This window comes from Salvelinus sp. IW2-2015, linkage group LG13, assembly GCF_002910315.2.
Source record: "Salvelinus sp. IW2-2015 linkage group LG13, ASM291031v2, whole genome shotgun sequence".
Classification (NCBI taxonomy): domain Eukaryota; kingdom Metazoa; phylum Chordata; class Actinopteri; order Salmoniformes; family Salmonidae; genus Salvelinus; species Salvelinus sp. IW2-2015.
In genome coordinates, this window is record NC_036853.1 from 47,678,227 (window position 1) to 47,704,988 (window position 26,762).

At 40.8% G+C, this 26,762-nt stretch overlaps 1 protein-coding gene across 2 annotated transcripts; it reads right to left on the reverse strand.

Moving 5' to 3' along the window:
- Positions 1-432: 432 nt before the first annotated feature.
- LOC111971734 (uncharacterized) lies at positions 433-24,807 on the reverse strand. 2 transcript variants are annotated; one of them, XM_070446402.1, is made up of 7 exons: positions 24,519-24,807; positions 23,983-24,113; positions 23,673-23,837; positions 21,449-21,613; positions 4,530-4,641; positions 3,613-3,734; positions 433-2,088 (listed from the first exon to the last, which is right to left on the reverse strand). In XM_070446402.1, exons 1-7 carry the CDS (start codon positions 24,805-24,807, stop codon positions 1,273-1,275), a joined length of 1,800 nt encoding a protein of 599 aa, XP_070302503.1. In that variant the 3' UTR covers positions 433-1,272. The 2 variants fall into 2 exon arrangements, with proteins under 2 accessions (XP_070302503.1, XP_024003219.1); XM_024147451.2 differs by lacking the exon at positions 433-2,088 and having other exon boundaries at positions 2,339-3,734.
- Positions 24,808-26,762: the final 1,955 nt, after the last annotated feature.

Here is a 26,762-nt window from a genome sequence, read left to right on the forward strand (position 1 = left end):
AGGAATATTTCACMAGGTGCCAAGCTTCCTGKCATCCAGGATCTCTATACCGGGCGGTGTCAGAGGAAGGCCCTAAAAATTGTCAGCGCCATGTCTAGGTCCAAAAGGCTCCCTAACATCTTCTACCCGCAAGCTGAACAGTTAATCAAATTGCTACCCGGACTATTTGCATTGACCCCCTTTTTTTACGCTGCTGCTACTTGCTGTGTATTATCTATGCATGGTCACTTCACCCCTACCTACATGTGTATATTACCTCAATTACCTTGACTAACCCGTACCCCTGCACATTGACTCAGTACCGGTACCCCCTGTATATATGGCTTTGTTATTTTATTGTTACTTTTTTTTAACTTACGTTTATTTACCCCCTGCATATAGCCTCGTTATTGTTATCTTTAGAAAGAACAGTATGTTAGAAAGAATAGAGTAGAAAATCATGGAATTACTTTATTCCATCAACATCACATCAGGAAAGGTAAATATTAAACTATACTTGTTCTAGCCTATTTTTACTCTCTCTTAAAACAGGTATTTACACAAGCCTGTTTCAAATGACAATTTAACAAAGAGTTAAAATGATGTACACTCCAGTTTGTAGAGAACAGTCAGTCTGTAARATCAAATACAGGGTTWCATTCGTTCATGTTTAATATTTCACCCGTCATCACAAGACCTGGAGCCTTCAGGCCATTTACTGCAAACAGCTTGAGGCCAAGGACTGTTTGTAAAGATCCCATACCATTGATGATAGATAAGCTTGTGAACTCTGGGGTTTTTCTTAACAGAAACAGTTAAGTGGGACCTGACTTGAGAATGTTTTGACGTACATCAGTATAAATATAGRCAACAGTGTCTGAGTAAGTCAATTATTGAGTGGCAATGTTTGCTACAGCTATAACAGATATGAGAGATGAAAAATATCTGATTAAGGAGAACTCCTACCTACTACCCAGTGCCATGGGAGGGCAATAGGGGAAAGGGACACAGTAAWGGGTTGTTTTTGGACCTCTTCCCCAATGAAAGCATGACCTCAGGGTCATCTCACCTGACTTGTTATAAAAAAAAAAGTGTATTTTATGAATAGAACATAAGAAAAAACACATTCAGAGGGGAAATATAGTCTTACTCTTCAATAACATGACAGTGTTTTGGCTATGCCAGCACACCAAACAAGTCTGTATCATGTGAGAATGTGAGCATATCCAGATGCTCAACTGAGGGATCAAAATAAAAAACGAGTTCCCAGACATCCCTCGTATACATATCAAGCTATGACTTCTCCCTGTTGTGGACATTCCTATGTCTGATAAGGCTACTTAGGAAGGAGAAGCTCTTGTAACATAGTTTGCACTTGAAGCTGTCCTTGGTGTGAACGGTCTGGTGCTGCTTCACATATTTCGCCTTAGCGAATCGCTTCCCACACGTAGGGCAGGCGTATGGCTTGTCGGCGTCGGTCCCAATGCTCGGGCTCCCACGTTTTGACCCAATGTCACCAGAGAGCCCTCCATGAGATGGAGCCATTGTTWGGGTGTTGTTGGGATTGTGTGCTGTGTTATAGGCTAGGTACCTGTTGTGGTGACTGCCCATACTGCCCCTGTCTGTATTCGTGGGGTAACAATGAAGCAGCTGCGGAAGGCTAGACCCAGGCCCAGGGGGATCTCCCACCACTCTCTGTGAAGGTTGAAGCCCAGGCTGACCTGCTCTGTTCATCATGGATACTGTGGTGTTTGTATCATAGGAACAGGAGGGTCTATCTCTATCAGRCCCAGGCCCTGCTCCATCCCTGCACTGAGACTGTGAAGAGAAMGGTCTGGGCTGCAGACTGGATCCCTGACTGGAGCCTCTGTCTCTCTGATGACCACCAGGARTGAGGTTGTTCAGTCCCCCTGTCCACTGGTTGTGTTTTGTGTGGTGGTGGAGTCTCTGTCCCTCGTGGTTCGGTCCTAGTTGCGACTCAGGAAGGAAGAGCGACGGCTCCTGATCCAGTGTTCTGATCCGGGGCCAGGGTTTGTGAACAGCCACCTCAAGGGTCCGGTCTCTCCCGCCAGGAACACCAGTTATCAGCAGGTCCTCATGGACTGCAGACTGTAAACACATTGTACAGAAGATAATATACAGGTTTATAGAAGTAATTATTTGCTGTACAAACAGAAACATGACATGATATTATCAAATGTTAGCCACAGTCAAGCCRAWCTCTAACACTGTGATTCAAGTACCCAAAAATATGGAGCCATTGGAGTTTATTATAAATAATATCCATATGTGTTGGTTCGACTGTGACAAGGGAAACTCAGTCCCTGAAATGATATAAAAATAACCAAGTCAGTCAGCACAGAGTCAATGTTGTATTTAATTTCAACAAGATGGTCATACACTCACATAACGTGAAGTACAGTACTTTTATTACACAAAATGATACGTGACAAGTAGAATAACTTCTCACTATGGTAACTAGAATACTTTGGAAAAGGTTCAACATTACATTARACACATCTTCACTACTTTATGTCAAGTAAACATTAATTAAGGCACTCATTATGAAACACCAGATCAAACAACAGGACAAGGTTGTCACTCATCAGTGAAGCATTTTTAGACACCATCACCATATCATCTACTCTGCCTCATCATACTCATGATCTCCTCAGTTAACCTCATCCAGTTCCACACTACATATAAAAACAATATAATTAACTACATTACATGTCACTATACTCTATACAAATTAACTACTAACAAACTAACTAGCACTACATTACATGTCACCACTATACTCTATACATGGGCCATGTGCATTTTCTGCTGGTGTATCCTGAGGTAGCTCCTCTCTAAGAACCTCTTCCCGCAGTGCGTACAGGCAAATGGCCTCTCTCCCGTGTGGACCTTCAGGTGCACCTTCAGCTGGTGCTGGCGGGAGAACCTCTTCTCACACTGGGGGCAGCTATAGGGTTTCTCCCCTGTATGGACTCTCTGGTGCCTATTCAGGCTGGACGATTGAGAAAAACTGGCCCGGCACAGGTGGCAGCCGAACGGTTTCTCCCCCGTGTGCATCCTCTGGTGGATTTCCACCTGTTTGGGGAAACTGAAGGCTTTCCTACAGAACGAACACTGGAAGCGCTTCTCTTTGGCGCTGACACCTTTACTGATTCTGTCTCTACTACTGTCATTTGTCAATGGGCTTGTGTAGCCATTTATTGTTGAGGCACCGGCATTGTCTGAGGTCTGGTTTAACATTAGAGGAGTGTGAGGAAGATGAAGGCCAGGGAGTGTCTGTGTTGTCGCAGGGTCCATGTTCCAGTTGATAGATCCTATAGAAGGCAGGCTGAAGGCAGCATCTGTTAGYGGGTTAACCTGAGGCACCATCAGTCTCTCTGAATCACAACTATAGGAGCAGGACGGAGCATTGCTAGCCGAGTCTGTGTCTGTTCTCATATGGACACCTCCCTGTCCCTGCAGACCAAATCTACACCTCGTCCTGGTTTCATCCAGTCTGTTGTCATGGAGACTAAGTTTGGATGTTGTTTTGTGTTCGACTGTCTGTTTCTGGTTGTGGTTAACAGTGTTGTTCCCCAGCCCAGAGTTGAGGACGCTGTCCCATCCACTGACCTCCACTATCTCGCCTCTGGTCCTGGCCTGCTCAGTGATGTTGTCCCCTGGGCCCWTGGCTGCAGCAGTCTGGGTATCCAAGATAGCCACCCAGTCTCCTCTGTTATCCTCCAGCCAATCACCTGCAGGAAAAGGTTACAAAATAGACTTTARAAACATGCAGAGAACTCTACATATGGAGTTTAAGTCAATTAAATCATCAAGTTTATACATTATGTGCTTCTACACCTGCATTGCTTGCTGTTTGGGGTTTTAGTCTGGGTTTCTGTACAGCACTTTGATATATCAGCTGATGTAAGAAGGGCTATATAAATACATTTGATTTGAGTTATAAACATACACTGAGTATGCAAACATTAAGAAAACCTGCTCTTTTCATGACATTGACTGACCAGGTGAAAACTATGATCCCTTATTGATGTCACTTGTTAAATCCACTTCAATCATTGTAAATGAAGGGGAGGAGACAGGTTAAATAAGAGACATGGATTTGAGACATGGACTTGAGACATGGATTGTGTATGTGTGCCATTCAGACGGTGAATGGGCAAGACAAAAATGTAAGTGCCTTTTCAACGGTTTGTCAAAAACTGCAACGCTGCTGGGTTTTTTCACCCACAACAGTTTCCCGTATGTATCAACAATGGTCCACCAACCAAAGGACATCCAGCCAACTTGACACAACTGTGGAAAGCATTGGAGTCAACATGGGACAGCATCCCTGTGGAACGATTTCGACAACTTGTGGAGTCCATACCCTGATGAATTGAGGCAGTTCTGAGGGTAAAAGTGTGGGGGGGGGGGTGCAACTCAATATTAGGAAGGTGTTCCTAATGTTTGGTATACTCAGTTTTATTGATTTCATTTTATGTAGATGCATCACTATTCCCATTGAAGTATATCTATGTCTCCTTTACCTTGCTCCCCCATCTTTAGTCCACTCAGCAGGTCAATGCTCTCTGGTCCATCCTCTATCGTCTCCTCTTTGACCAGCAGCAGATCAGGCTTCCCATCCTCCATGTCTACTGACTGTAAGAGATACAGAGTGAGAGGATGTTGGATCAAGAACCCTGCTATGGAGCATCTTCTGAGGGCAATGAGGGATTGCTATGAGTACTATGCAAACATGTTAGGTGATTTGCTTACTTGACACTCTTTAAAAGGATAGTTAGGGATTTTGGGAATGAAGCCCTTATCTACTTCCCTAGAGTCAGATGAACTGGTGTATACCATTATTATGTCTCTGCGTCTAGTATGCAGGCAGTTTGAGGTAATTTGCAGAGCCAATGCTAACTAGTTCAGGGCAAAGAATGGAGGTCTTTGGGTACACCTAGCATGCTAGCTGTACCCAAATACTTCCAGTGTTTAAGCTGAGCTAGTTAGCACTGGCTTGCAAAATTACCTCTAACTTCCTACATACAGAGATGTAAAAATGGTTTCCACGACTTCATCGGTCTCTGGGGAAGTAGATAAAGAGCTTAATTGCCAAAATCCCAAACAAACCCTTTTAATGGTTTGATAATTCAAAGTCATGGTCCCAGACTTAAAGGTCCAATGCAGCTGTTTTTATCTCAATATAAAYGTATTTCTGGGTAACAATTAAGTACCWTACTGTGATTGTTTTKAATTAAATAGCTTCTTAGCAAAGAGCAATTTCTCAAGCAATAATTTAGCTAGGACTGTCTGGGAGTGGTCTGAGTGGGTAGGGGAAAACTGAAAACTAGCTGTTATTGGTAGAGAGGTTTGGAACTCTGTTTCTTATTGGTCTATTAAAGGGATAGTAGGTATTTGGGAATTTCTTAACCAGAGTCAGACGAACTCATTGATGTGTCTCTGCGTGGAATTTGAAGGAAGCATATCGTTAGTTTAGAGCAATTGCTGGTAATCTATGGGTATCTGCTAGCCAGCTCCTCTCAAAAGCAGGGAAATAGACCTAACTTCTCCATAGCTGGGTGGTTGGTAATTTGTCTTACATAGTAATCAATATTTATACATTTGTTAAAATTACTGATAATCGTAAGAAACTAGATTCTTTCAACTTCCTGATTTACGGACTACTTTGGGTTCTGCCTGCTCTCTCTTCCTTTGAGACTTGACGTGGTTTTGTAAACAAAACTCCTGGGAGGCAGCCAGCTGTTGCGTACTCTAGTAGCTAAAGTWGCTAGCTTGCTAATTGGCAAATCATCATAATATTTGATAAATCATGWCGGACTTGGAGGTAGAAGACAATTTTTATTCAGAGACTTGTTTATTTGAGCCTGAATTTACTGAGGAAGAACATGCACAGTTGGATGCTTAGTGAGCACAGAGGGAGGCTGAATCAGCGGAGCCAGTAGACCAGGGGTTCTGAAACTTTTTGACTCGGGGGCCCGCATTCCAGCTTTGGGGAACATCCGCCGTACGCGTCACGTCTATTTCTATAGGCACAAGCACTGTTCATGACAAACTGTTCACACCACTCTTGTTGGTGGAGAGAATTGTGTAGAATTAATACAAAATTAGCTTTAAAACTGCAACATTTTCTTTGCACCCCATGACAAAATGTGTAGAATTGCAGGAAATAAGCTTGAAACCTAAATCTCTATACTTTCTTTTCTTTGCATATCATATGAATTCATCCCCAAAAATAAATAAACAATAATGTTGCATATATGGGAGGGCTGCAACAAAATTTCAAAAACAAATAAATAGGTAATTGATAGTATGAATAATGATACATTTGCAGTCACAGAGAAAGAAATGCCAGCAGTTCAGTTTCTCATTGTTTACATGATTTGTATGAATTATATTTTATTGATTGGTATAATGATTTGGTATCAATACACGTTTGGTGTTAATTACAAATGACATTTCCCTGTTTTTGTTCACTCTAAGACAGTAGCTTCAAAGCCCAGCATCATCTGATTTACATCTCCAATATTTGCTGTCAGTTGTCATTTTTGCCTTGTTCATTTTAGTTCAGTTGATTTATATTATGCTAAACTATGTGTTTTAGAATGTCTTTGCGTTCTAAAACAGTGTCGACACCTTTTTCCATTACATTTATTGTATTTTATAATCTTCACCCCATTTTTCCCTTAAAGGAAGGTGTAGTCCCCTTGTTTTTTTCATTTAAGAATTATTTTTACACCCTGGATGCCAGGTGGTTTTTGGAATTTGGAATCTTTTATGAAACTTTACAATTCATTCAAATTATGTTTAAATGTAATTGTTTATCTGTCGGCTTGWCTGCCTGTGCTCAGCATATGTGGGAACTCCTTCAAGACTGTTGGAAAAGCATTCCTCATGAAGCTGGTTGAGAGAATGCTAAGAGCGTGCAAAGCTGTCACCAAGGAGAAGGGTTGCTACTTTGAAGGTAACTCTGGGTCTTCCTTTCCTGTGGCGGTCCTCATGACAGCCAGTTTCATCATAGCGCTTGGTGGTTTTTACAACTGCACTTGAAGAAACTTTRAAAGTTCTTGACTGACCTTCATGTCTTAAAACTTCTTAAGGCTAGGGGTTCCGCTAGCGGAACTCCTCGACAACATTTGCTGAAATGGCAGAGCGCGAAATTCAAAAATATATATTTTTAAATATTTAACTTAAATACATTCACAAGTGCAATACACCAAATTAAAGCTTAACTTCTTGTTAATCTAGCCATTGTGTCCGATTTTCAAAAAGGCTGTACAGCGAAAGCACACCATTCGATTATGTTAGGTCAGCGCCTAGTCACAGAAAAACATACAGCCTTTTTCCAGCCAAAGAGAGCAGTCACAAAAAGCAGAAATATAGATAAAATGGCACTCATAGGACTTCATGTTACACAATACATGTATGTTTTGTTTGATAAAGTTCATATTTATATCCAAAAATCTCAGTTTACAATGGCGCGTTATGTTCAGTAATGTTGTGCCTCGAAAACATCCGGCGAATTTGCAGAGAACCACATCAATTTACAGAAATACTCATCATAAACTTTGATAAAAGATACAAGTGTTATGCATAGAATTAAAGATATACTTCTCCTTAATGCAACCGCTGTGTCAGATTTCAAAAAAGCTTTACGGAAAAAGCACACCATGCAATAATCTGAGTACAGCACTAAACCACAAAAACAAGCCATACAGATACCCGCCATGTTGTGGAGTCAGTAAAAGTCAGAAATAGCGTTATAAATATTCACTTACCTTTGATGATCTTCATCAGAATGCACTCCCAGGAATCCTAGTTCCACAATAAATGTTTGTTTTGTTCGATAAAGTTCATTTTTATGTCCAAATACCGCCTTTTTGTTAGCGCGTTTAGTTCACCAATCGAAATTCACAAGGCAAGTCCAGATAAAGTCAAAAAAGTTATATTACAGTTCGTAGAAACATGTCAAACGATGTATAGAATCAATCTTTAGGATGTTTTTATCATAAATCTTCAATAATGTTTCAACCGGACAATTCCTTTGTCTTTAGAAATGAAAAGGAATGCAGCTCGCGCTCATGGCATTCTGCCAGACCCCTTAGTCAAAGAGCTCTTATTCGCTCCCCCTTCATAGTAGACGCCTGAAACAAGGTTRTAAAGACTGTTGACATCTAGTGGAGGCCTTAGGAAGTGCAATATGACCCCATAGACACTGTATATTCAAAAGGCAATGACTTGAAAAACTACAAACCTCAGATTTCCCACTTCCGGGTTGGATTTTTCTCAGGTTTTCACCTGCCATGTGAAATCTGTTATACACAGACATAATTCAAACAGTATTAGAAACTTCAGAGTTGTCTATCCAAATATACTAATAATATGCATATATTAGCTTCTGGGCCTGAGTAGCAGGCAGTTTACTCTGGGCACGCTTTTCATCCAAACGTGAAAATGCTTCCCCTGTTCCCAAACAGGTTAAAGTAATGATGGACTGTCATTTCTCTTTTCTTATTTGTGCTGTTCTTGCCATAATATGGACTTGGTCTTTTACCAAAATCTTCTGTATACCACCCCAACCGTGTCACAAACGCATTAAGGAAAGAAATTCCACAAATTAACTTTTAACAAGGCACACCTGTTCAATGAAATGCATTCAAGGTGATTACCTCATGAGGCCGGTTGAGAGAATGCCAAGAGTGGGCAAAGCTGTCTTCAAGGCAAAGGGTGGCTACTTTCAAGAATCTCAAATATATTTTGATTTGTTTAACACTTTTTTTGGTTACTACATGATTCCATATGTGTTATTTCATAGTTTTGATGTCTTCACTATTATTCTACAATGTAGAAAATAGTTTTWWAAAAATAAGAAAAACCCTGGAATGAGTAGGTGTGTCCAAACTTTTGACTGATCATTTAATTGATCTTCTTAAAGAAGGATTGTGGTAGATTGAGAGGCAGCATGCTTAGTTTAAAATTGATTGTTGGAGCCACTGTAATTTGTATTATTTCAATTCTTGCTCAGAACATCAAAAAGAGGGAGGACCATCTCAAAGTCTGCTTCCAAGTTCTTTTCAAGCATGAACTTATTATTTGATGATAGGAAAATACCAAGATAATTCAGACCTTATGGTGCCCAAACTAAATTGAAATCTGAAATTTGGTCTTCAGTGCATCGATTATTTATTGTAGTACCTCTGATTTTTTCCAAAATTTTCTGAAGCCAGCAATCTCTGTATATTCATTGACCAAATTGAGATGCCCRGTAATTGATGTTTCAGGATTCCTAACAAACAACATGTCATCTGTGTACATTGCCAGTTGATGCTCATGCTTTCCCACCACAATACCTTCAATATCACTCTGTCGTCTTATGGCTTCTACTAATATTTCTAACGCTAAAACAAAAAGCAATGGAGACATTGGACATCCCTGCCTTCTGCCCCTCTCCAACATAAAGGAGATAAACAATTTGTTATAATTGCTGCTCTAGGGCTATTGTATATAGTGCAGACCCATCTTATAAACAAAGGACCAAACCCAAATCTTTCCATCTCCTGGCTTCCACACATAGCCTACAAGCCACTGATGCAGACCTTAGGAACATCTACATTTTAAAACGTTTAATAACACCATTTAATATAGCCTGCACCATCACAATAAATCCATTGTTTATTTTAGACAGGTCTAAAGAAACATGATATAAAGAAAATGTAGTCTATTTCAGAAGAACAGAATAGCATCTGAGTTGTCCTGATCTGGCTGTGCCAAATGGCTGTGGGCTACACTAGTTCATTTAGCAGACAAGACTTGCTTAGAATGCTGTGGCATTATTTTATAGTATGAAGAATACAATTGAACAACGCAGAATAAAGGATATTTTCGATTTGAGGGAGTGCACACATGCGGCTATTCTGTGTTGAGCGGTTAACAAAGAAATAGGTATTCATATATGCTTAATTTAGAGTTATTAATGTATATTTAGTTGTTCTACAAATGTTGGGCTATATGTTTAGATTGTTTTATTCATTGTAAGGCTGCATGATGCGACTAATGATAATTTGAAAAAAGTTGCTTGAAAGGCATGAGCTCTGCTTAGTTTTTTACGCAGGCTGTACACACTACATCAGTCACTCATTCACAATTTGACAAGCACTTGATAATGCCTAGAATTTCACGGTGGCACTCCCTTTGTGTGGCCGTAATGCACCTAAAAAAAATCCATGCCTTTTGCGGCCAGTGGTTGTTGTGCGCTTCTCCCTGAGTGCGGCGCGCTCCATCACGTGATTGGGTCTTTCTTACAGGCTACAAGTTAAGACAGACACATCAGGGATGCAACTGCGTGCGTGCTTATCCAATTCCGAGATGCATATTAAAGATATGTGACCGACCGGCTCAAATAGGTCTTATGTAGAACATTTTGAAATTGTGTTTTTTACATTTGAAAAAAGTAGAGACTCAGAGCTACAAAAGTTGAGGAAGAATGGGAACTTAATTTTGCTTTGAAAGTTGATCAACTTTGTGGTAGCATAATTACAAGATTATGTTATGTTTATGCACCATATGGTTGTTTTATGAAATAGAGTAAGGTTCTTAGGACTCTCTCTCTCCCTTTGAGTTAACTGAGAGGAGTCTTTTGAAGCTTGGGCTGGCAACTGATTAAGTGATGGCTAGGCCCCTGTTGAGAGTAAGGTCTTCCTTAAGAGGGCCACAGCTGAGGTAACTAGCAGGACTGAGTTGAGTTGATAAGAGTGGACTTCCGTGAGGTATCCTTGTTAATTAGCCAGTTGCAGGCAACCAAAAGTCCAGATCCGTCATACTGAGTTGATCACAGGTTAATGTGGAGTGAAGGACTAGAGCGTGGGTAATCTTGAGAGAGAACTCGGCTTGGTGAAGCTCGTTGAATAAGGGACTGTAGTGCAGGTGACGCCTTGTGAGGGCATCTGGCTTGCTGAAGTTCAAATTATAAACTGTATGTAATTGATTAAATGTTTTGTTGATGAGGTAAACAGGTATGCCCTGGGTTACTATTGTTTTGTGTTATTGTAAGTGTTTTGTTATTCCTGATACTTAGGAAATACGAGGTAAGGTTMGATTTTTTGGGACCGTGTTACATAATTAGATAGGAGACATAGGTACTCTGTAGGTAGTTTTGCACATTTGGATAGATGTAAAATGATCTATACCATAGTAATCGCAGTAGGCGGCATCCCAGTGTGGATGCAATACCTCGTTGTGGGACCACTAATTAGGCAATATTTTGATAATGGTATGGTTTCCCTGTTTATATAGACAAGGTTTTGAAATCTAAAAACAGCGCTAACTGTTTTCCTCTTGTCTGTCTCATTTCCCCTGTGTGTACTGTGTTTGTGAATGTGATATGATAGTGTGTGAGGGTAGAAATAAATGTTAATCTTAAATTTGAATAATAAGAAATAGTATAATAAGCTGATATTACATTTTGGATAATAAGTTTTGATATGTAGCGTTATCTTGGGGTTCCGTTCAACACTGCCCATCATAGAATATCAAGGGGTGGTATTAAGTGCTAGATGTTATTCTATAATAACCGTGGAGCATTATTCCCATAGGGCAGCGCCCGGGAAAGTAACATTTTTGGGTTCCGCTGGGAGTGTATGTATGAGTCGTTGGAAACAGAGTGATTAATTAATGTGAGTACCTACGATTTCCTACGTTATATATTGATTCTGTGAAGATATGAAGAAAAAAAATGAATGAGAAATAACCATGTGTGTATAATCGATTACTTAAGATTTGATCAATTAATACTGGGAATATAATGATGTAACTTAAACAACCCATACGTAGATGTACGTAGGTTCAGAGTGGTCTCTTTATGGATCATTTGTTAGAGATATGGTTAAAACATTATATSATTGTCTAAACGCTTACGGGATTTTCCCGTCAGGTAATACATTTCAGGTAATACACCGCCATCGATGAAAGACAATACTGTGTAGCCGTCTTCATCGACCTGGCCAAGGCTTTCGACTCTGTCAATCACTGTATTCTTATCGGCAGACTCAATAGCCTTGGCTTCGCAAATGACTGCCTCGCCTGGTTCACCAACTACTTCTCAGATAGAGTTCAGTGTGTCAAATCGGAGGGCCTGTTGTCCGGACCTCTGGCAGTCTCTATGCTCTTCAACCGATTGCTGCCCGCACCCGCCCGCCCAAATAGCATCACTACTCTGGACGGTTCTGACCTAGAATATGTGGACAACTGCAAATACCTAGGTGTCTGGTTAGACTGTAAACTCTCCATCCAGACTCACATTAAGCATCTCCAATCCAAAATTAAATCTAGAATCGGCTTCCTATTTCGCAACAAAGCCTCCTTCACTCATGCCGCCAAACATACCCTCGTAAAACTGACTATCCTACCGATCCTTGACTTCGGCGATGTCATTTACACAATAGCCCCCAACACTCTACTCAGAAAACTGGATGCATCTATGACAGTGCCATCCGTTTTATCACCAAAGCCCCATATACTACCCACCACTGCGACCTGTATGCTCTCGTTGGCTGGGCCCTCACTACATATCCGTCGCCAAACCCACTGGCTCCAGGTCATCTATAAGTCTTTGCTAGGTAAAGCCCCGCCTTATCTCAGCCTCACTGGTCACCATAGCAACACTCACCGGAGCACGCGCTCCAGCAGGTACATTGCACTGGTCATCCCCAAAGCCAACACTTCCTTTGGCCGCCTTTCCTTTCAGTTTCTCTGCTGCCAATGACTGAAACGAATTGCAAAAATCTCTGAAGCTGGAGTCTTATATCTCCCTCTCTAACTTTAAACATCAGTTGTCTGAGCAGCTTACCGATCACTGTACATAGCCAATGTGTAAATAGCACACCCGACTACTCATCCCATATTATTACTTACCCTCTTGCACCCCAGTATCTCTACTTGCACATCATCATCTGCACATCTATCACTCCAGTATTAATGCTAAATTGTAATTATTTCGCCTCTAGGGTCTATTATTGCCTTACCCTCCCTACTCTTCTACATTTGCACACACTGTACATAGATTTTTATTTTATTTTTTATTTTGTGTTATTGACTGTACGTTTGTTTGTGTAACTCTGTTGTTGTTTTTGTCGCACTGCTTTGCTTTATCTTGGCCAGGTCGCATTTGTAAATGAGAWCTTGTTCTCAACTGGCCTACCTMGTTAAATAAAGGTGAAATAAATAAAAAAAGAGAAAAGGCCTGAAAATGTGTTTTTCGCAGTAAGAGATGAGATGCTATATTTATTGAATAAATTATTTTCCCAAGCTATAGAGGCACTATTAGAAGCGCACAAGCATTCTACCAATTCGGCACGAATATCAAAAAATCTAATCATGGATCGAATTTGGCAGCATTTCCCTGCTGACAGGAAATCTAATAGAGAATTCAGGGATGCAATTATGACTTGGCACAATGATATAAAAGAAMAATCATTAGCTCAATACACCAGTGTATTGATATTAGCGTTATATCAGCGTAATCGCTCTAACCGTACTATTTGTGAAGTCATTTGAGTATGTAGTATGCTTATTGGTCTTAAGATATAAATTATTTGTTTTAACTAAGTATGAAATTTGTTGCTTGCGCTATCTTTATGAACTGCATAGTATATCATTGCATCGAGCTAGTATATTAACTATATGCTATTCAACTGCCCAGCGTTTGTTGACTTGACTATTCACGMCATTCTTAGCTTAGCTAAATGGTATATGGTACCTTGCAAAAGTACTCATCKCCCTTGGCGTTTTTCCTATTTTGTTGCATTACAACCTGTAATTTAAATGGATTTTTATTTGMATTTCATGTAATGGACATACTCAAAATAGTCAAAATTGGTGAAGTGAAATGAAAAAAATAAAATCTTAAAAATAAAAACCAGAAAAGTGGTGTGTGCATATGTATTCACCCCCTTTGCTATGAAGCCCCTAAATAAGATCTGGTGCAACCAATTACCTTTAGAAGTCACATAATTAGTTAGATTGCACACAGGTGGACTAAGTGTCACATGATCTCAGTATATATACACCTGTTCTGAAAGCCCCCAGAGTCTGCAACACCACTAAGCAAGGGGCACCACCAAGCAAGCGGCACCATGAAGACCAAGGAGCTCTCCAAACAGGTCAGGGACAAAGTTGTGGAGACGTACAGATCAGGGTTGGGTTATAAAAAATATCCCAAACTTTGAACATCCCACGGAGCACCATTAAATCCATTATTAAAAAATGGAAAGAATATGGTACTATAACAAACCTGCCAAGAGAGTGCCACCCACCAAAAATCACGAACCAGGCAAGGAGGGCATTAATCAGAGAGGCAACAAAGAGACCAAAGATAACCCCGAAGGAGCTGCAAAGCTCCACAGCGAAGATTTAAGCCATACATTCCACAGAGCTAGGCTTTACGGAAGAGTGGCCAGAAAAAAAGCCATTGCTTAAAGAAAAAWATAAGCAAACACTTTTGGTGTTCGCCAAAAGGCATGTGGGAGACTCCCCAAACATATGGAAGAAGGTACTCTGGTCAGATGAGACTAAAATGTAGCTTTTTGGCAATCAAGGAAAACACTGTGTCTGGCGCAAACCCAACACTTCTCATCACCTCGAGAACACCATCCCCACAGCAGCATGACCCTAAGCATACTGCTAAAGCAACACTCGAGTGGTTTAAGGGGAAACATTTAAATGTCTTGGAATGGCCTAGTCAAAGCCCAGACCTCAGTCAAATTGAGAATCTGTGGTATGACTTAAAGATTGCTGTACACCAGCAGAACCCCTCCAACTTGAAGGAGCTGGAGCAGTTTTGCCTTGAAGAATGGGCAAAAATCCCAGTGGCTAGATGTGCCAAGCTTATAGAGACATACCCCAAGAGACTTGCAGCTGTAATTACTACAAAAGGTTGCTCTACAAAGTATTGACTTTGGCGGGGTGAATAGTTAGGCACGCTCAAGTTTTTCAGTTTTTTTGTCTTATTTCTTGTTTGCTTTACAAAAAAAAATATTTTGCATCTTCAAAGTGGTAGGCATGTTGTGTAAATCAAATGATACAAACCCCCCAAAAAGATATTATAATTCCAGGTTGTAAGGCAATAAAAAATGCCAAGGGGGGTGAATACTTTCGCAAGCCACTTTAGTCGTTGTGCGTTCTCAATGGACATTGTTAAATGGGGTACTTGGTAAATTCGCTTTGTCTATTGCCTGTTGAATATGGCCGGTGTCAGTAAACATTAGGGAAAATAACGTAATATTATTATTACTATTGGAGAGAAAACACTCTGACGTTTCTAAAACTGTTTGAATGATGTCTGTGAGTATAACAGAACTCATATGGCAGGCAAAAACCTGAGAAAAAAATCCAACCAGGAAGTGGGAAATCTGAGGTTTGTAGGTTTTCAACTCATCGCCTATCGAATACACAGTGGGATATGGGTCGGTTTGCACTTCCTACGGCTTCCACTAGATGTCAACAGTCTGTAGAACCTTGTGTGATGCTTCTACTGTGAAGTGGGGCCGAAGGAGACGGGAATGAGTAAGGTCTATCATGAGCTGACCATGCTCTGACCATGCGCGTGCGTTCACATGAGAGCGAGCTCTGTTCCATCGCACTTCTGAAGACAACGGAATTCTCCGGTTGGAACATTATTGAAGATTTATGTTAAAAACATCCTAAAGATTGATTCAATACATCGTTTGACATGTTTCTACTGACTGTTACGGAACTTTTTGACATTTCGTCTGCTTTTAGTGAACGCGCTTCTGGCCTTGGACATTGTATAGAAACACGCGGCTTCACGCCTTGATTGGTTACAAGGACTGGCTAACAAAAATAGCTATTTGGACATAAATGATGGACATTACCGAACAAAACAGAACATTTTTGTGGAAGTGGAGTCCTGGGAGTGCATTCCGACGAAGATCAGCAAAGGTAAGTGAAGATTTATAATGCTATTTATGAGTTTTGTTGACTGCACAATTTGGCGGGTAACTGTATGGCTTCCTTTTGTGTTGAACGCTGTTTCAGATTATTGAATATTGTGCTTTTGCAGTACAGCTTTTTTGAAATCTGACACAGCGGTTGGATTAAGAACAGTGTATCTTTAATTCTATGTAAAACATGTATCTTTCATCAAAGTTTATGATGAGTATTTCTGTTATTTAATGTGGCTCTCTGCAATTTCTCCGGATATTTTTGGAGGCATTTCTGAACGTGGCGCCATGTAAACTGAGGTTTTTGAATATAATATGAACTTTATCGAACAAACATATATTGTATGTGGTTAAATGGAAGTCCTATGAGTGTCATCTGATGAAGATCATCAAAGGTTAGTGATTAATTTTATCACTTTCTGCTATTTGTGACTCCTGTCTTTGGCTGGAAAAATGGCTGTGTTTTTCTGTGATTTTGCGGTGACCTAACATAATCGTTTGTGGTGCTTTCGCTGTAAAGCCTTTTTGAAATCGGACACTGTGGTGGGATTAACAAGAAGTGTATCTTTAAAATGGTGTGAAATACTTGTATGCTTGAGGAATTTTAATTATGAGATTTCTGTTGTTTGAATTTGGCGCKCTGCACTTTCACTGGCTGTTGTCATATAGATTCCGTTAACGGGATTGCAGCCATAAGAAGTTTTAACATAAACAATCTAAGGCGAATCAGCTATTACGTATGCCGTTGGACATTGGTCTAGTAACAATACCAGGATAATTTTACATGGTTATGGAAAAGAGAGACCAGTCATATAATATGATATGGAAGGGAATTGTTAGACTCGGTGGCGAGATACATGTTGCCATGTCTAAGGGTAGCGCATGCTAAATTAAGCGCACATAAACTTTGGGGTACATTAAAACAAACGATTCATGATTTGAGGGAGTACAGTGGGATTATTATAATCATGTTTTGTTTGTAGTTAAAACCTTTGGGGTTGCTGATTATGATATTAGTATAGTAATTGACACTTTCTCTTCCAGGAGAATGGGGGTAGTCATTTTCTCTCYCTTTGAAATGTTTCCTGAGGCTARGGCCTTGGGAAAGCGGGTAGTGAAATTCGGCAGTTTTATAGGTATCCGGATTCGGCGGTAAAGAGGAGCTACCAAATTAAATAAGGCCTGGCCATTTTTGTTGACTATCTTACCAGTATACATCATGGTTGGACGCGACTCCTGTCGGATGCCATGGTTGCCCTTAGTTTGAAGATGTAATCCGGAGACAGGTGTTTACTCTATCTCCTTAGATATCATACTCAAATTCCACTGATTTCAAAACTCGGTCTCCAGAAAGTAGAGAGCATACACATAACTTTAGCTAGCGAGCCAGCTAACGCTAGCTAGTTAACAGTACACTTTAACTTGACATTAGGTTTATGCATTTTTACTACGGGATCCATAAAAAAAAAAAAGGCAGCGTTAGACAGGATAACCTAGACATACTGACCAGCTCAAATAGACAGAAGCTTGCTATATGGCAGACCAATCGAAACTAATCTCTCTGCATGTCCAGCCCCCTCATTATTTTAGCAACCTTCCCACTAGCCATGATTTGCTGTCTTTTTCTCTGGCTAAACCAACTAGGTTTGTAATTTAACCATTTTATTTTTTATTTACAGACAGCATACAAGTTTGTTATTAAGGCACATGAAAGTTCACATGTTAGAGAATYCATTTCTGCCTAAAAACGCAWTTTGATTWAAAAAAAAGTCTACATTCAAACGGCTCTCCTGTGAGGTAGTGACAAATGACYTACGCCTAGTTTCTGAAACGGGTCACATATTAGAAGACCTGTCCATTTAATTTTCGTCAGCCAACAATATGAGTAGGCCTACCGAACAGCAAAAGCACTATTCAATCTACTAGTACAAAGGTCGWCCTATTCTATTCTGTGCGAGAAATACATATTCCAAACAGTCTGGGACAGTTGTGGGATGCGATAGATCTCAAATTAATACAACTACTAGCATCCCAAAAACTTTTTTATGCAATGTGACTGACGCAACAGATCAGAATGTTTAGCTTAAAATATTGATAAACTATTAGGCTATTTCTTCACATTATAAGCGCTGCAATYCGCACATGGTAGTAGGCTATAAGCGRGAATGTTCCATTAGCGGAAAACACCATTATCAAAAGTGATCSCAAACGCAATTATGCATGTGATGCTTTTATTATAAAGTGCATTTTTATGGTGAAAATTATCTAACCCAAACTTGAAACTTACGCACTGCTTATGTATGCCAGTTAGGCTCTACACCCCTTGTAAAGCGGATTAATGTGCTAAATTTTAAGAAGTTATTTGGCCACTTTAGTTGTGATACAAACCTTATTGAAACATATAGGCCTATGGGCTAGGCTACATGAGGTGTGTGACTATGATTTGAAAAAGTTGCAAAAAAATGCATTGTTTCTTATGCTGGGCATCATTCACAAGTGATAGGCTTATATTGTCACCCATCAGACTATTCTTGATTTAATCTTGCCTTTACATATTATTTAGTATGTGTGTGAAATTTGTTTTTATTTAGAATGGACCATTATTATGCACCTGTATTGAAARAGGGTCAGCGGGAAATAATACATGTCATCTATACACTTAAATACCGAAAGGAGGACACTTTCCCCCGTGGTTTATTTTCATGCCAGCCAGGTAGGCTATACTCCTGTTGTAAATATATGCAATGTGCTTAATATTAGGAAAGTTGAGAAATATATATAGTAGGCCTAGCCTATAGAAAGCTGATCCTCCTATTMTTAGTAGAGGCCATCACTCTATTTTCTCACACAATTGCATGGCCTTTTGAAATGTTGCACAACATGAGCTCATGGGAGCTCAAGAAGTGTTTGATTAGATTTTCAAATWGATTWTCATTGATTTCAGTGTGATTAGAGGGACAATAGAGTGCTGAGTACCAGGCAGTTAGCAAGTTTGGTAGGCTAATAATGACCATCAGCAGTATCAGAGCTTGGAGAAGACTAATTACCGRGACTAAACGGTCACGTGGAATTTGACTGCCTTCATGACTCGTGACCGCCGGTGTGGCGGTAATACGGTCACCGCAACAGCCCTAGGTTTACCTCTATTTCTACAACCAACTTTACCTGACTGTGATCAGATAKAAATGTTATCTATTGTCACTGATTGTAAATTGGACCAAAAAAACTAGTCTAGTCTGGAGTAGACCTTGGGGACTGGAGAGTAAAATTTATACTCTGTCTACTGGATGTAGTATTCGCCAGATGTCTACAAGCCCATTGTTATTGATCATATATAATAGTAATATTCTAGATTTTGTAGCTGGAAAGGCCTTCTTACTTGATCTGTACTCCACATTCAATGTTTGATTAAAATCCCCTCCTATAATACATGGTATTTCTGGGAAATTGTATAGTCGACACTGAATATCAGAAAAAAAGCAAAGTCATATCCTCATTATTTAACCTTTATTTAACTAGGCAAGTCAGTTAAGTCCCTATGGGACTCCCAATCACAGCCGGTTGTGATACAGCCCAGGATCGAACCAYGGTCTGTWGTGACGCCTCTAGCACTGAGATGCAATGRCTTTGACTGCTGTTCCACTCAGCAGCCCATAAATATTCCCAATAAGCACTTCTGCATTGCCCAATATAACATGTTTGAAAATAAACCGACCGTTGAGCTCAACATACTGAGACTTTAACTTGTGCTTAATAGTATTCTTGAACAGCACTGCCAKTCCCCTTGCTTTGGGTGATTATAATAATATTTTGGAGATAAATACACAACGCAGAGGATGAGAGGACGAAAGTACTAATGGTCAATAGGAAATTGTCAATGGAAATAGTTGGTTTTCAGTTAAACAGCTGTTTAGAATCTGTGGAATGTCAGTCCTGAACTCAGAGCTACGTGTGCCACGTTTTCATTGGTCTGTACATTGAGTCTGGAGCAGGATACTTGTTATTTGGCCATTGGCCCAGTTGTACTGCAAGGTCATCTGATTGGTCAACCCTGATTGGTCAAAGCTGTTTAAAAAGTCCACCTGAAATTTCAGCCTGTTTTGGTGGGYTGGAGTTTTGGCCTGCCTGGTGAAATCACCAGTTGGTAAATTGGTTAAATGGATACTTTGGTATCTTTGGTGATTTCATAATTACCCAGTCAGACAAACTCATGGATACCATTTTTATGTCTCTGCATGCAGTTTAAAGGAAGTTGAAGGTAGCATATACTGTAATTAGCTTAGTGCAATTGCTAAGTCTATGGGTATCTACTAGCCCGCTCCTCTCAAAGGCAGGGAAATAGACATTGTAACTATTCCAAAGCTAGGTGGTTCACACTTTGTGCTCTTATTTTAACYTTAGTTGTTTGAAAAACATTTATTTTTGTAACTATTTTCTCCGAACTACGCATTTCATTAATCCGCTGTGACGGTGGGTGCAAGGATAGGCTGTGCGCAAGTGTCAACACAGCTAAGACAGCGGGACAGCGAAGGTTTTGAATGAGTTTGCTAGATATCGAGTAAACAAAGTATGAGAAGAGTACATCAACAATAAACCCCACAGTCAAAAACGTATTTAGACCAGGATGAGAGAGAACGATGTAATGTGTTGAAATGTGGTGTGTTTTGATGTTGGTTGAGTGTGATGTGTTGTAAAGAAATAATTATWAAAAAAWWAAWAAWAYWWWTTCTCAGAGTAGAAGTGCTGATCGAGGATCAGGGCCCAGATTCACAAAACCTTCTTAAGAAGAAATGTGTTCTTAACTGCCATTTTTTCCTTAACTATAGAAAGTTAAGCAAAGTTGCTATTCCTCAAAAAGGTTATTGGAAATGTTCTTGCGCTATTTCCAATGTTTCTCCTTCAGCAAAAAGTTAAGAAGAAATTAGATTCTTGAAAATGAAGTTATTGGAAATGTTCTTAATTCCAAGATAGCTAAACCCTTGTCTTAAACTCAGGGCGGTGAGAGAAAAAGCTCATGAAAGCAATTGAACATGTTTAATACACTCACAAACGTCATCTGAAAGTTCAGCATTGATTATTTTAAACCTAAGAACATGTTTTAGAACAGTCATCTCAGTACGAAATATGCTAACATGATTGTCATTGCTAGCTAAATAGCTAGATAAAACGGTTGCCTAGCAACAAATATCTTAAGAAGAAGATATTTGAGAAGCTCGTAAGAAAATCATTCAATCTTAAGACATTGTTGAGGAATTGCACTTACTATCTTATGAACTAAGAACAAGAAGGATCCCCCAAAAATTCTTAAGATAGTAAGTTTTTGCGTAAGATGTGTTTTGTGAATCTGGGCCCAGGTCCCCACCTGTCTATATATTCATTATGATCTAAAAGGCAAAACTGATCTTAGATCAGCACTCCTACTCTAAAATGCTTTGTGGATACGGGCCCTGACCAAACARCATTCAGACAGTAGTTCACAGTGCACTCACCTCAGTGAGACTGTGTGTGGTTCTATGCTGCTCAGCTGGTTCCTCTGTGGGTTCAGGAGGAGGTGTAYTCTCGTTGTCCTCCATGACCATGTTCTCCTCAGGGTTCCCCAGACCCTCCTCATACCCCTCCTCCTTCACCAGCAGCACCTCTGGACCCTCCTCATCCTGGAAGAGACAGGTGATACAGATTACACAGACATACTCCCTCAGTTACGTACACACAGATAATAAACACACTTTCAACATGGAGTGTTTACCCATCCCCACTACGTTTGAGTACTATACTGTAGTTACATAATTACTTCATTGTTGTTAAACCCATCATGGTGGACATAAATATGTTGATAAGCTATGATAAGTCAAAAGTCAACATCAGACAAACCTGACTAAAATCTTTTCACGTGTACAGTAGGTGTTTGTTAGGTATTGGTCGTCCCTAATTAACAGTCACACAATAGAAATTGGCTATAACATAAACATTAATGAAAACAAAAATGTGCTTTTTGGTTTTAATTTAAGATTAGACATAAGGTATAGCAGTGTAGTTAAGTTTAAGTTTATAATCTKATTTTAAGAAGATACATTTTAGAAATAGGCAGGGTTTAGCCATAATCATGACTTTATTAACTAGTGACTAACTTGGCTATGAAGCGCTGTAATGTGTATGCAGAATAGGGTGAGATAAGATGTGATGTATACTTAAGGGAGTCTCAATGAAAGTCTTAGAATGAAAAGTCCCATTTTGTGTTTATTAAACATAAACAAGTTTTAAATACACCATATGAAAACCTCACATACACACGCAACAAAAAATCTGCATGAACTAGATAAACTGCATACATTTTCTCATTACAAGTGTCTTAGGAAAAACATTAAGTAGTTGAATGAAAGTAAGGAACTAGGCATTTGTGAACATTATATAGGCACCACAAAACAAACACAATATGTAACTGACTTTTCCAGCTTAAATATGCCATATATAACACACAATGTCTGGATGCAATATTCTACCCAGAAATATTCAACACTGAAATCTATTACTATCGTTATCTTTTTGCTGACAACAACGAAAATGAATCTTTGCCTTTAATGCAGGGTTTGAGCTAAATGTCAGACGCTATAGAGTGGAATGGTTTTTCTGCTGGTGTATCCTGAGGTAGCTCCTCTCTGAGAACCTCTTCCTGCAGTGCGTACAGGCAAATGGCCTCTCTTCCATGTGAACCTTCAGGTGCATCTTCAGCTGGTGCTGMCGGGAAAACTTCTTCTCACAGTGGAGGCAACTGAAGGGTTTTTCCCCTGTGTGGACCCTCTGGTGCCTCTTCAGGTCACCAGCCTGAGCAAAGCGCATTTGACACTGGGTACAGCTGAAGGGTTTCACCCCTGTGTGGACCCTCTGGTGCCTCTTCAGGTTGCCAGCCTCAGCAAAGCACATATGACACTGGGTACAGCTGAAGGGTTTCTCTCCTGTGTGGACCCTCTGGTGGATCTCCACCTTCTGGGGGCAGCTGAAGCCTTTGTTACAGAACATGCAGAGGAACCGTTTCTCTTTACTATTGCCCGATGTGGCTCCCCCTCCCTGAGCCTGGGCTATAGCCCTGTCGTTTGAGTTCAGTACCTGATTGAAAAGAACGCTGCCATGTGAATCGGAAAGTGCCTTKGACGTGAATACGGCATCGTGATCCCTGAACGCGTGTAAAGGGGAGTGGGTCGTGACATTTAGATTTGTATCTAAGCTTCCCCTGTAATCAAAGAAATCTCTGTCCTGTGAGTGTCCGTCTCCTAGGTGACTATCTGCATTCCATGTGGGAGGAGCGTCGCCCTCCACTTTCACAGTCACGTCATCTACCACTATAACCTCTCCTTTCTTATCTAGGCARCCTTCAGAGTATACACTACCACTGTACCGGTTCCAGTCCCCTCTAGACAGATCAGTCTGTCTCTCTAAACCCATGGGCATGTTGCCAGGGTTCATCTCTGTAGCGTAAGAACAAGACGGATCATCACKSCCAGTGTCTAACGCGTCACAATCACCATCTCCACGGGAATTAACCGTCCCCTGGCTCTGGTGAAATACCGGTAAGTATTCTYAGCCGGGAGCAGGACGACTGCCCAGTCTCTCTGGGTCTGATTTGTGGTCAGATCCTGTGTGTAAGAGCCTTTGTGTTACAGTTAAAGTCTCTGTGTCTGTCTCAGACTTGAGGATGGCGTTCAGCGTTCCACTGACCTCCGTGATCCTGTGTCGGGTCCTGGCCTGGGGCGCAGCAGCGAGGTCCTCGGTGGCTACAGAYGGCGCCACTCCAGCCGCTGCTCCAGTCTGGTGCCGTGGGTCCTTCTCTCGTTCAGTCCTCTCCAGCTTGACCCCAGGACCTGCTGCATTTTCATCTGCAGACTGACACAAGAAAACCGGTACATGAGTAGAATTGGATAACAATGTTGTAGGGATGTGAGCAAGTGAATAGCTCAGGTGAGCCTTTCTGAAATAAACTGGCCACATTTGATGAACTGTAATTTTGATGTAATACTATTACACAAACCTCTATCACAATAAAGTGCTGGGTTGAGGTTCCACTCCCCTCATCAACAGTGATTGGTTGGTCATCTCTCCACGCATTGTGTCCCGCAGGCTTCACAAAGCTCCTGTGGCCTCCAGTGAGATGTCCTTCACCTGAGTGATTGGGGAAAAGGTTGGTTAGGTACTGTCAATGCTGAACGCTATATTGTACACTATTGAGTTTTGACACTGTCTACAATTGGCAAGGATGTAAGGTAACACTTCTTATAATTTKTTGATTTACTATGTATTGATAGATGTATTATGTTCCATGCATCATATTGTTTTCTATTAGTAAATAGGAAATGCCAGTAAATCAATAATCTGGTTGGAATATGATATTGTGTTTTTCTGCAAGTTAGCTAAGTAACCAGGGGAATTATTGCATACTATCCCAAAACTGACCAAGACCCAATTCTGATTAACCATATGTGGTATGCACATCTAACGTCACACATGCGCAGATGTGATCGGGGCGACAGGCCCCGCAGCATCGGCCTTCTACAAAATGTAGCCAACCTRTTGCCATTCCTTTGTATCGGTCGAGGATCTTGACACTACTGGGACCACTGGCGAGGACGCGTTCTCGCGTCGTTCTCTCTGCGCGCTCCCGTGCCACCTTCATTTCAAGTAGCTGTAGTTTTCTCCGCAATGCCCTGCTTTCATTCTGGCTTTGAGTTATTTCCAAACGAAACACTGCATAGTCGTCGTCTACGAGTTTACATATATCTGCCACGGCTGCATTCGCTAGCACCTCCATGATGGAGGCTATTTGAGTGTGAAAAACCATAGGCCTACAGTTAGCCATTGTTAGCAGCTAGCTAGCGTTACCTTAATAACATCTATCAACCAAGGCCTGTCTCCAACGCGAATTGAACACTGCCTGGGGTAAGTGTGTGTGGCTGTGCAGTTACATAAGTAATATTTTGCGTTTCAAGGTGATAATAAGTCTATATAACAACAATAAAAACGCTGCCGTGGATATTGTTCTTGGTTACTTTTCACTTCCGTTTACAGTTCTTCTTCAGTGGTTTTTAAATGGCGGTTGGCAACCAACTTTAGTGATGCATTACTGCCACAAATTGAACTGGAGTGTGGACCAGAGACGGCGAGGGTCAAAAGCCTCGTTCACAWCCCTACCCAATTAAACCATTATACCTAAGGAAATGGAATACATTATTAAATACAATATCACCTTATGGTTTTCTGAATGTGAAAGAGTAAGTACGGATCGTTCAATCAATATCCGAACTTCTTGACCAGAACCCTGGCACCTTGGGTAAACCACTAGGAGCAGAGCCCCACGATATAGAACTGTCAAACGTTCACTCCGTGAGATGGATAATGAGAGCAAAATGTTAATTGTGTTTGTGAGAAGAGACTTTCATGCATGGGCAGYGTGTATTTGTGAGAGTGCAGAAATCTCTGCATGCACTCGGACTAATTTATTGCATTCGACAATGATTTTCAACTTGTTCAATATCAATGTTTCAAGCTCTCAAGTTTAATTTCCAGCCCAACCCTGCCTATGCARGATCAAAGTAGATTATGCGCTCGCACAACTGGTTTTCTTAGATACAAATCTGCTCGCGCTATGATTTATATTCTTGCTCGCGTGCTCCATCTCGATTTGGCACTCATCTGACGCCATAGACAATCAGGATACAGAACCAATTAACACAGAAGAGGTGCAATTGACATTGTAGCTATAGTATTGCCTGTAATGGTTCAAATGAAAGGGATTTGCATACAACTTGTTATTTTAATTTTAAAAAGAAAGGTGTTCATTTTTTGTTGTTGTATTTTACCCCCTTTTTCTATCTTGTCTCATCGCTGCAACTCCCCAACGGGCTCGGGAGGCAAAGGTCGAGTCATGCGTCCRCCGAAACATGACCCGCCAAACCACGCTTCTTAACACCCGCCCGTTTAACCCGGAAGCCAGCCGCACCAATGTGTCGGAGGAAACACCGCTCACCTGACAACCYAAGTCAACCTGCAGGCGCCCGGCCCGCCACAAGGAGTCGCCAACCCGGATGACGCCCTCCCTACCTTGTAGTGACACCTCTAGCACTGCAATGCAGTGTCTTACATGCTGACCACACCGCTCGCGTCCATGTTGATTTTGGCCACCCACATCAGACGCTATCAGGACACGCAGGTTGAAATATCAAAACGAACTCTGAACCAACTGTATTCATTTGGGGGCAGGTCGAAAACCATTAAACATTTATAGCAATTTAGCTTGCTGTTGCTAGCTAATTTGTCCTGGGATATAAACATTGGGTTGTTAATTTGCCTGAAATGCACAAGGTCCTCTACTCTGACAATGAATCCACAGATAAAAGGGAAAACAGAGTTTGTTTCTAGTAATCTCTCCTCCATCTTCTTTGGACTTTATATGGCAGTTGGCAACCAACTTTTTAAGGTGCAGTACCAACACCAACAGGACTGGAGTGTGGACCTCAGTTCACCTTTCAAATCACCCACGTGGATATAAGCTCCTAAAAACCAATGAGGATATGGGAGAGGCTACGCAGACGTGCGCAAGCAGTGTGGGTGCAATGATTGAATAACATGTATGTGTAAATTTATTTTCCAACGCTTGCGCAATTATACATGCGGACCACACTGCCCGCGTCATGTGCGCGAGCATGCAAAATAAACATTTTATAGATTGTCAATCATCAAATCATTGGAATGAGAAAAACAGTKATTGTAGTGGGTCATGTGACCAACCCTGAGTCGAAATTGGCCTTGGTCAGT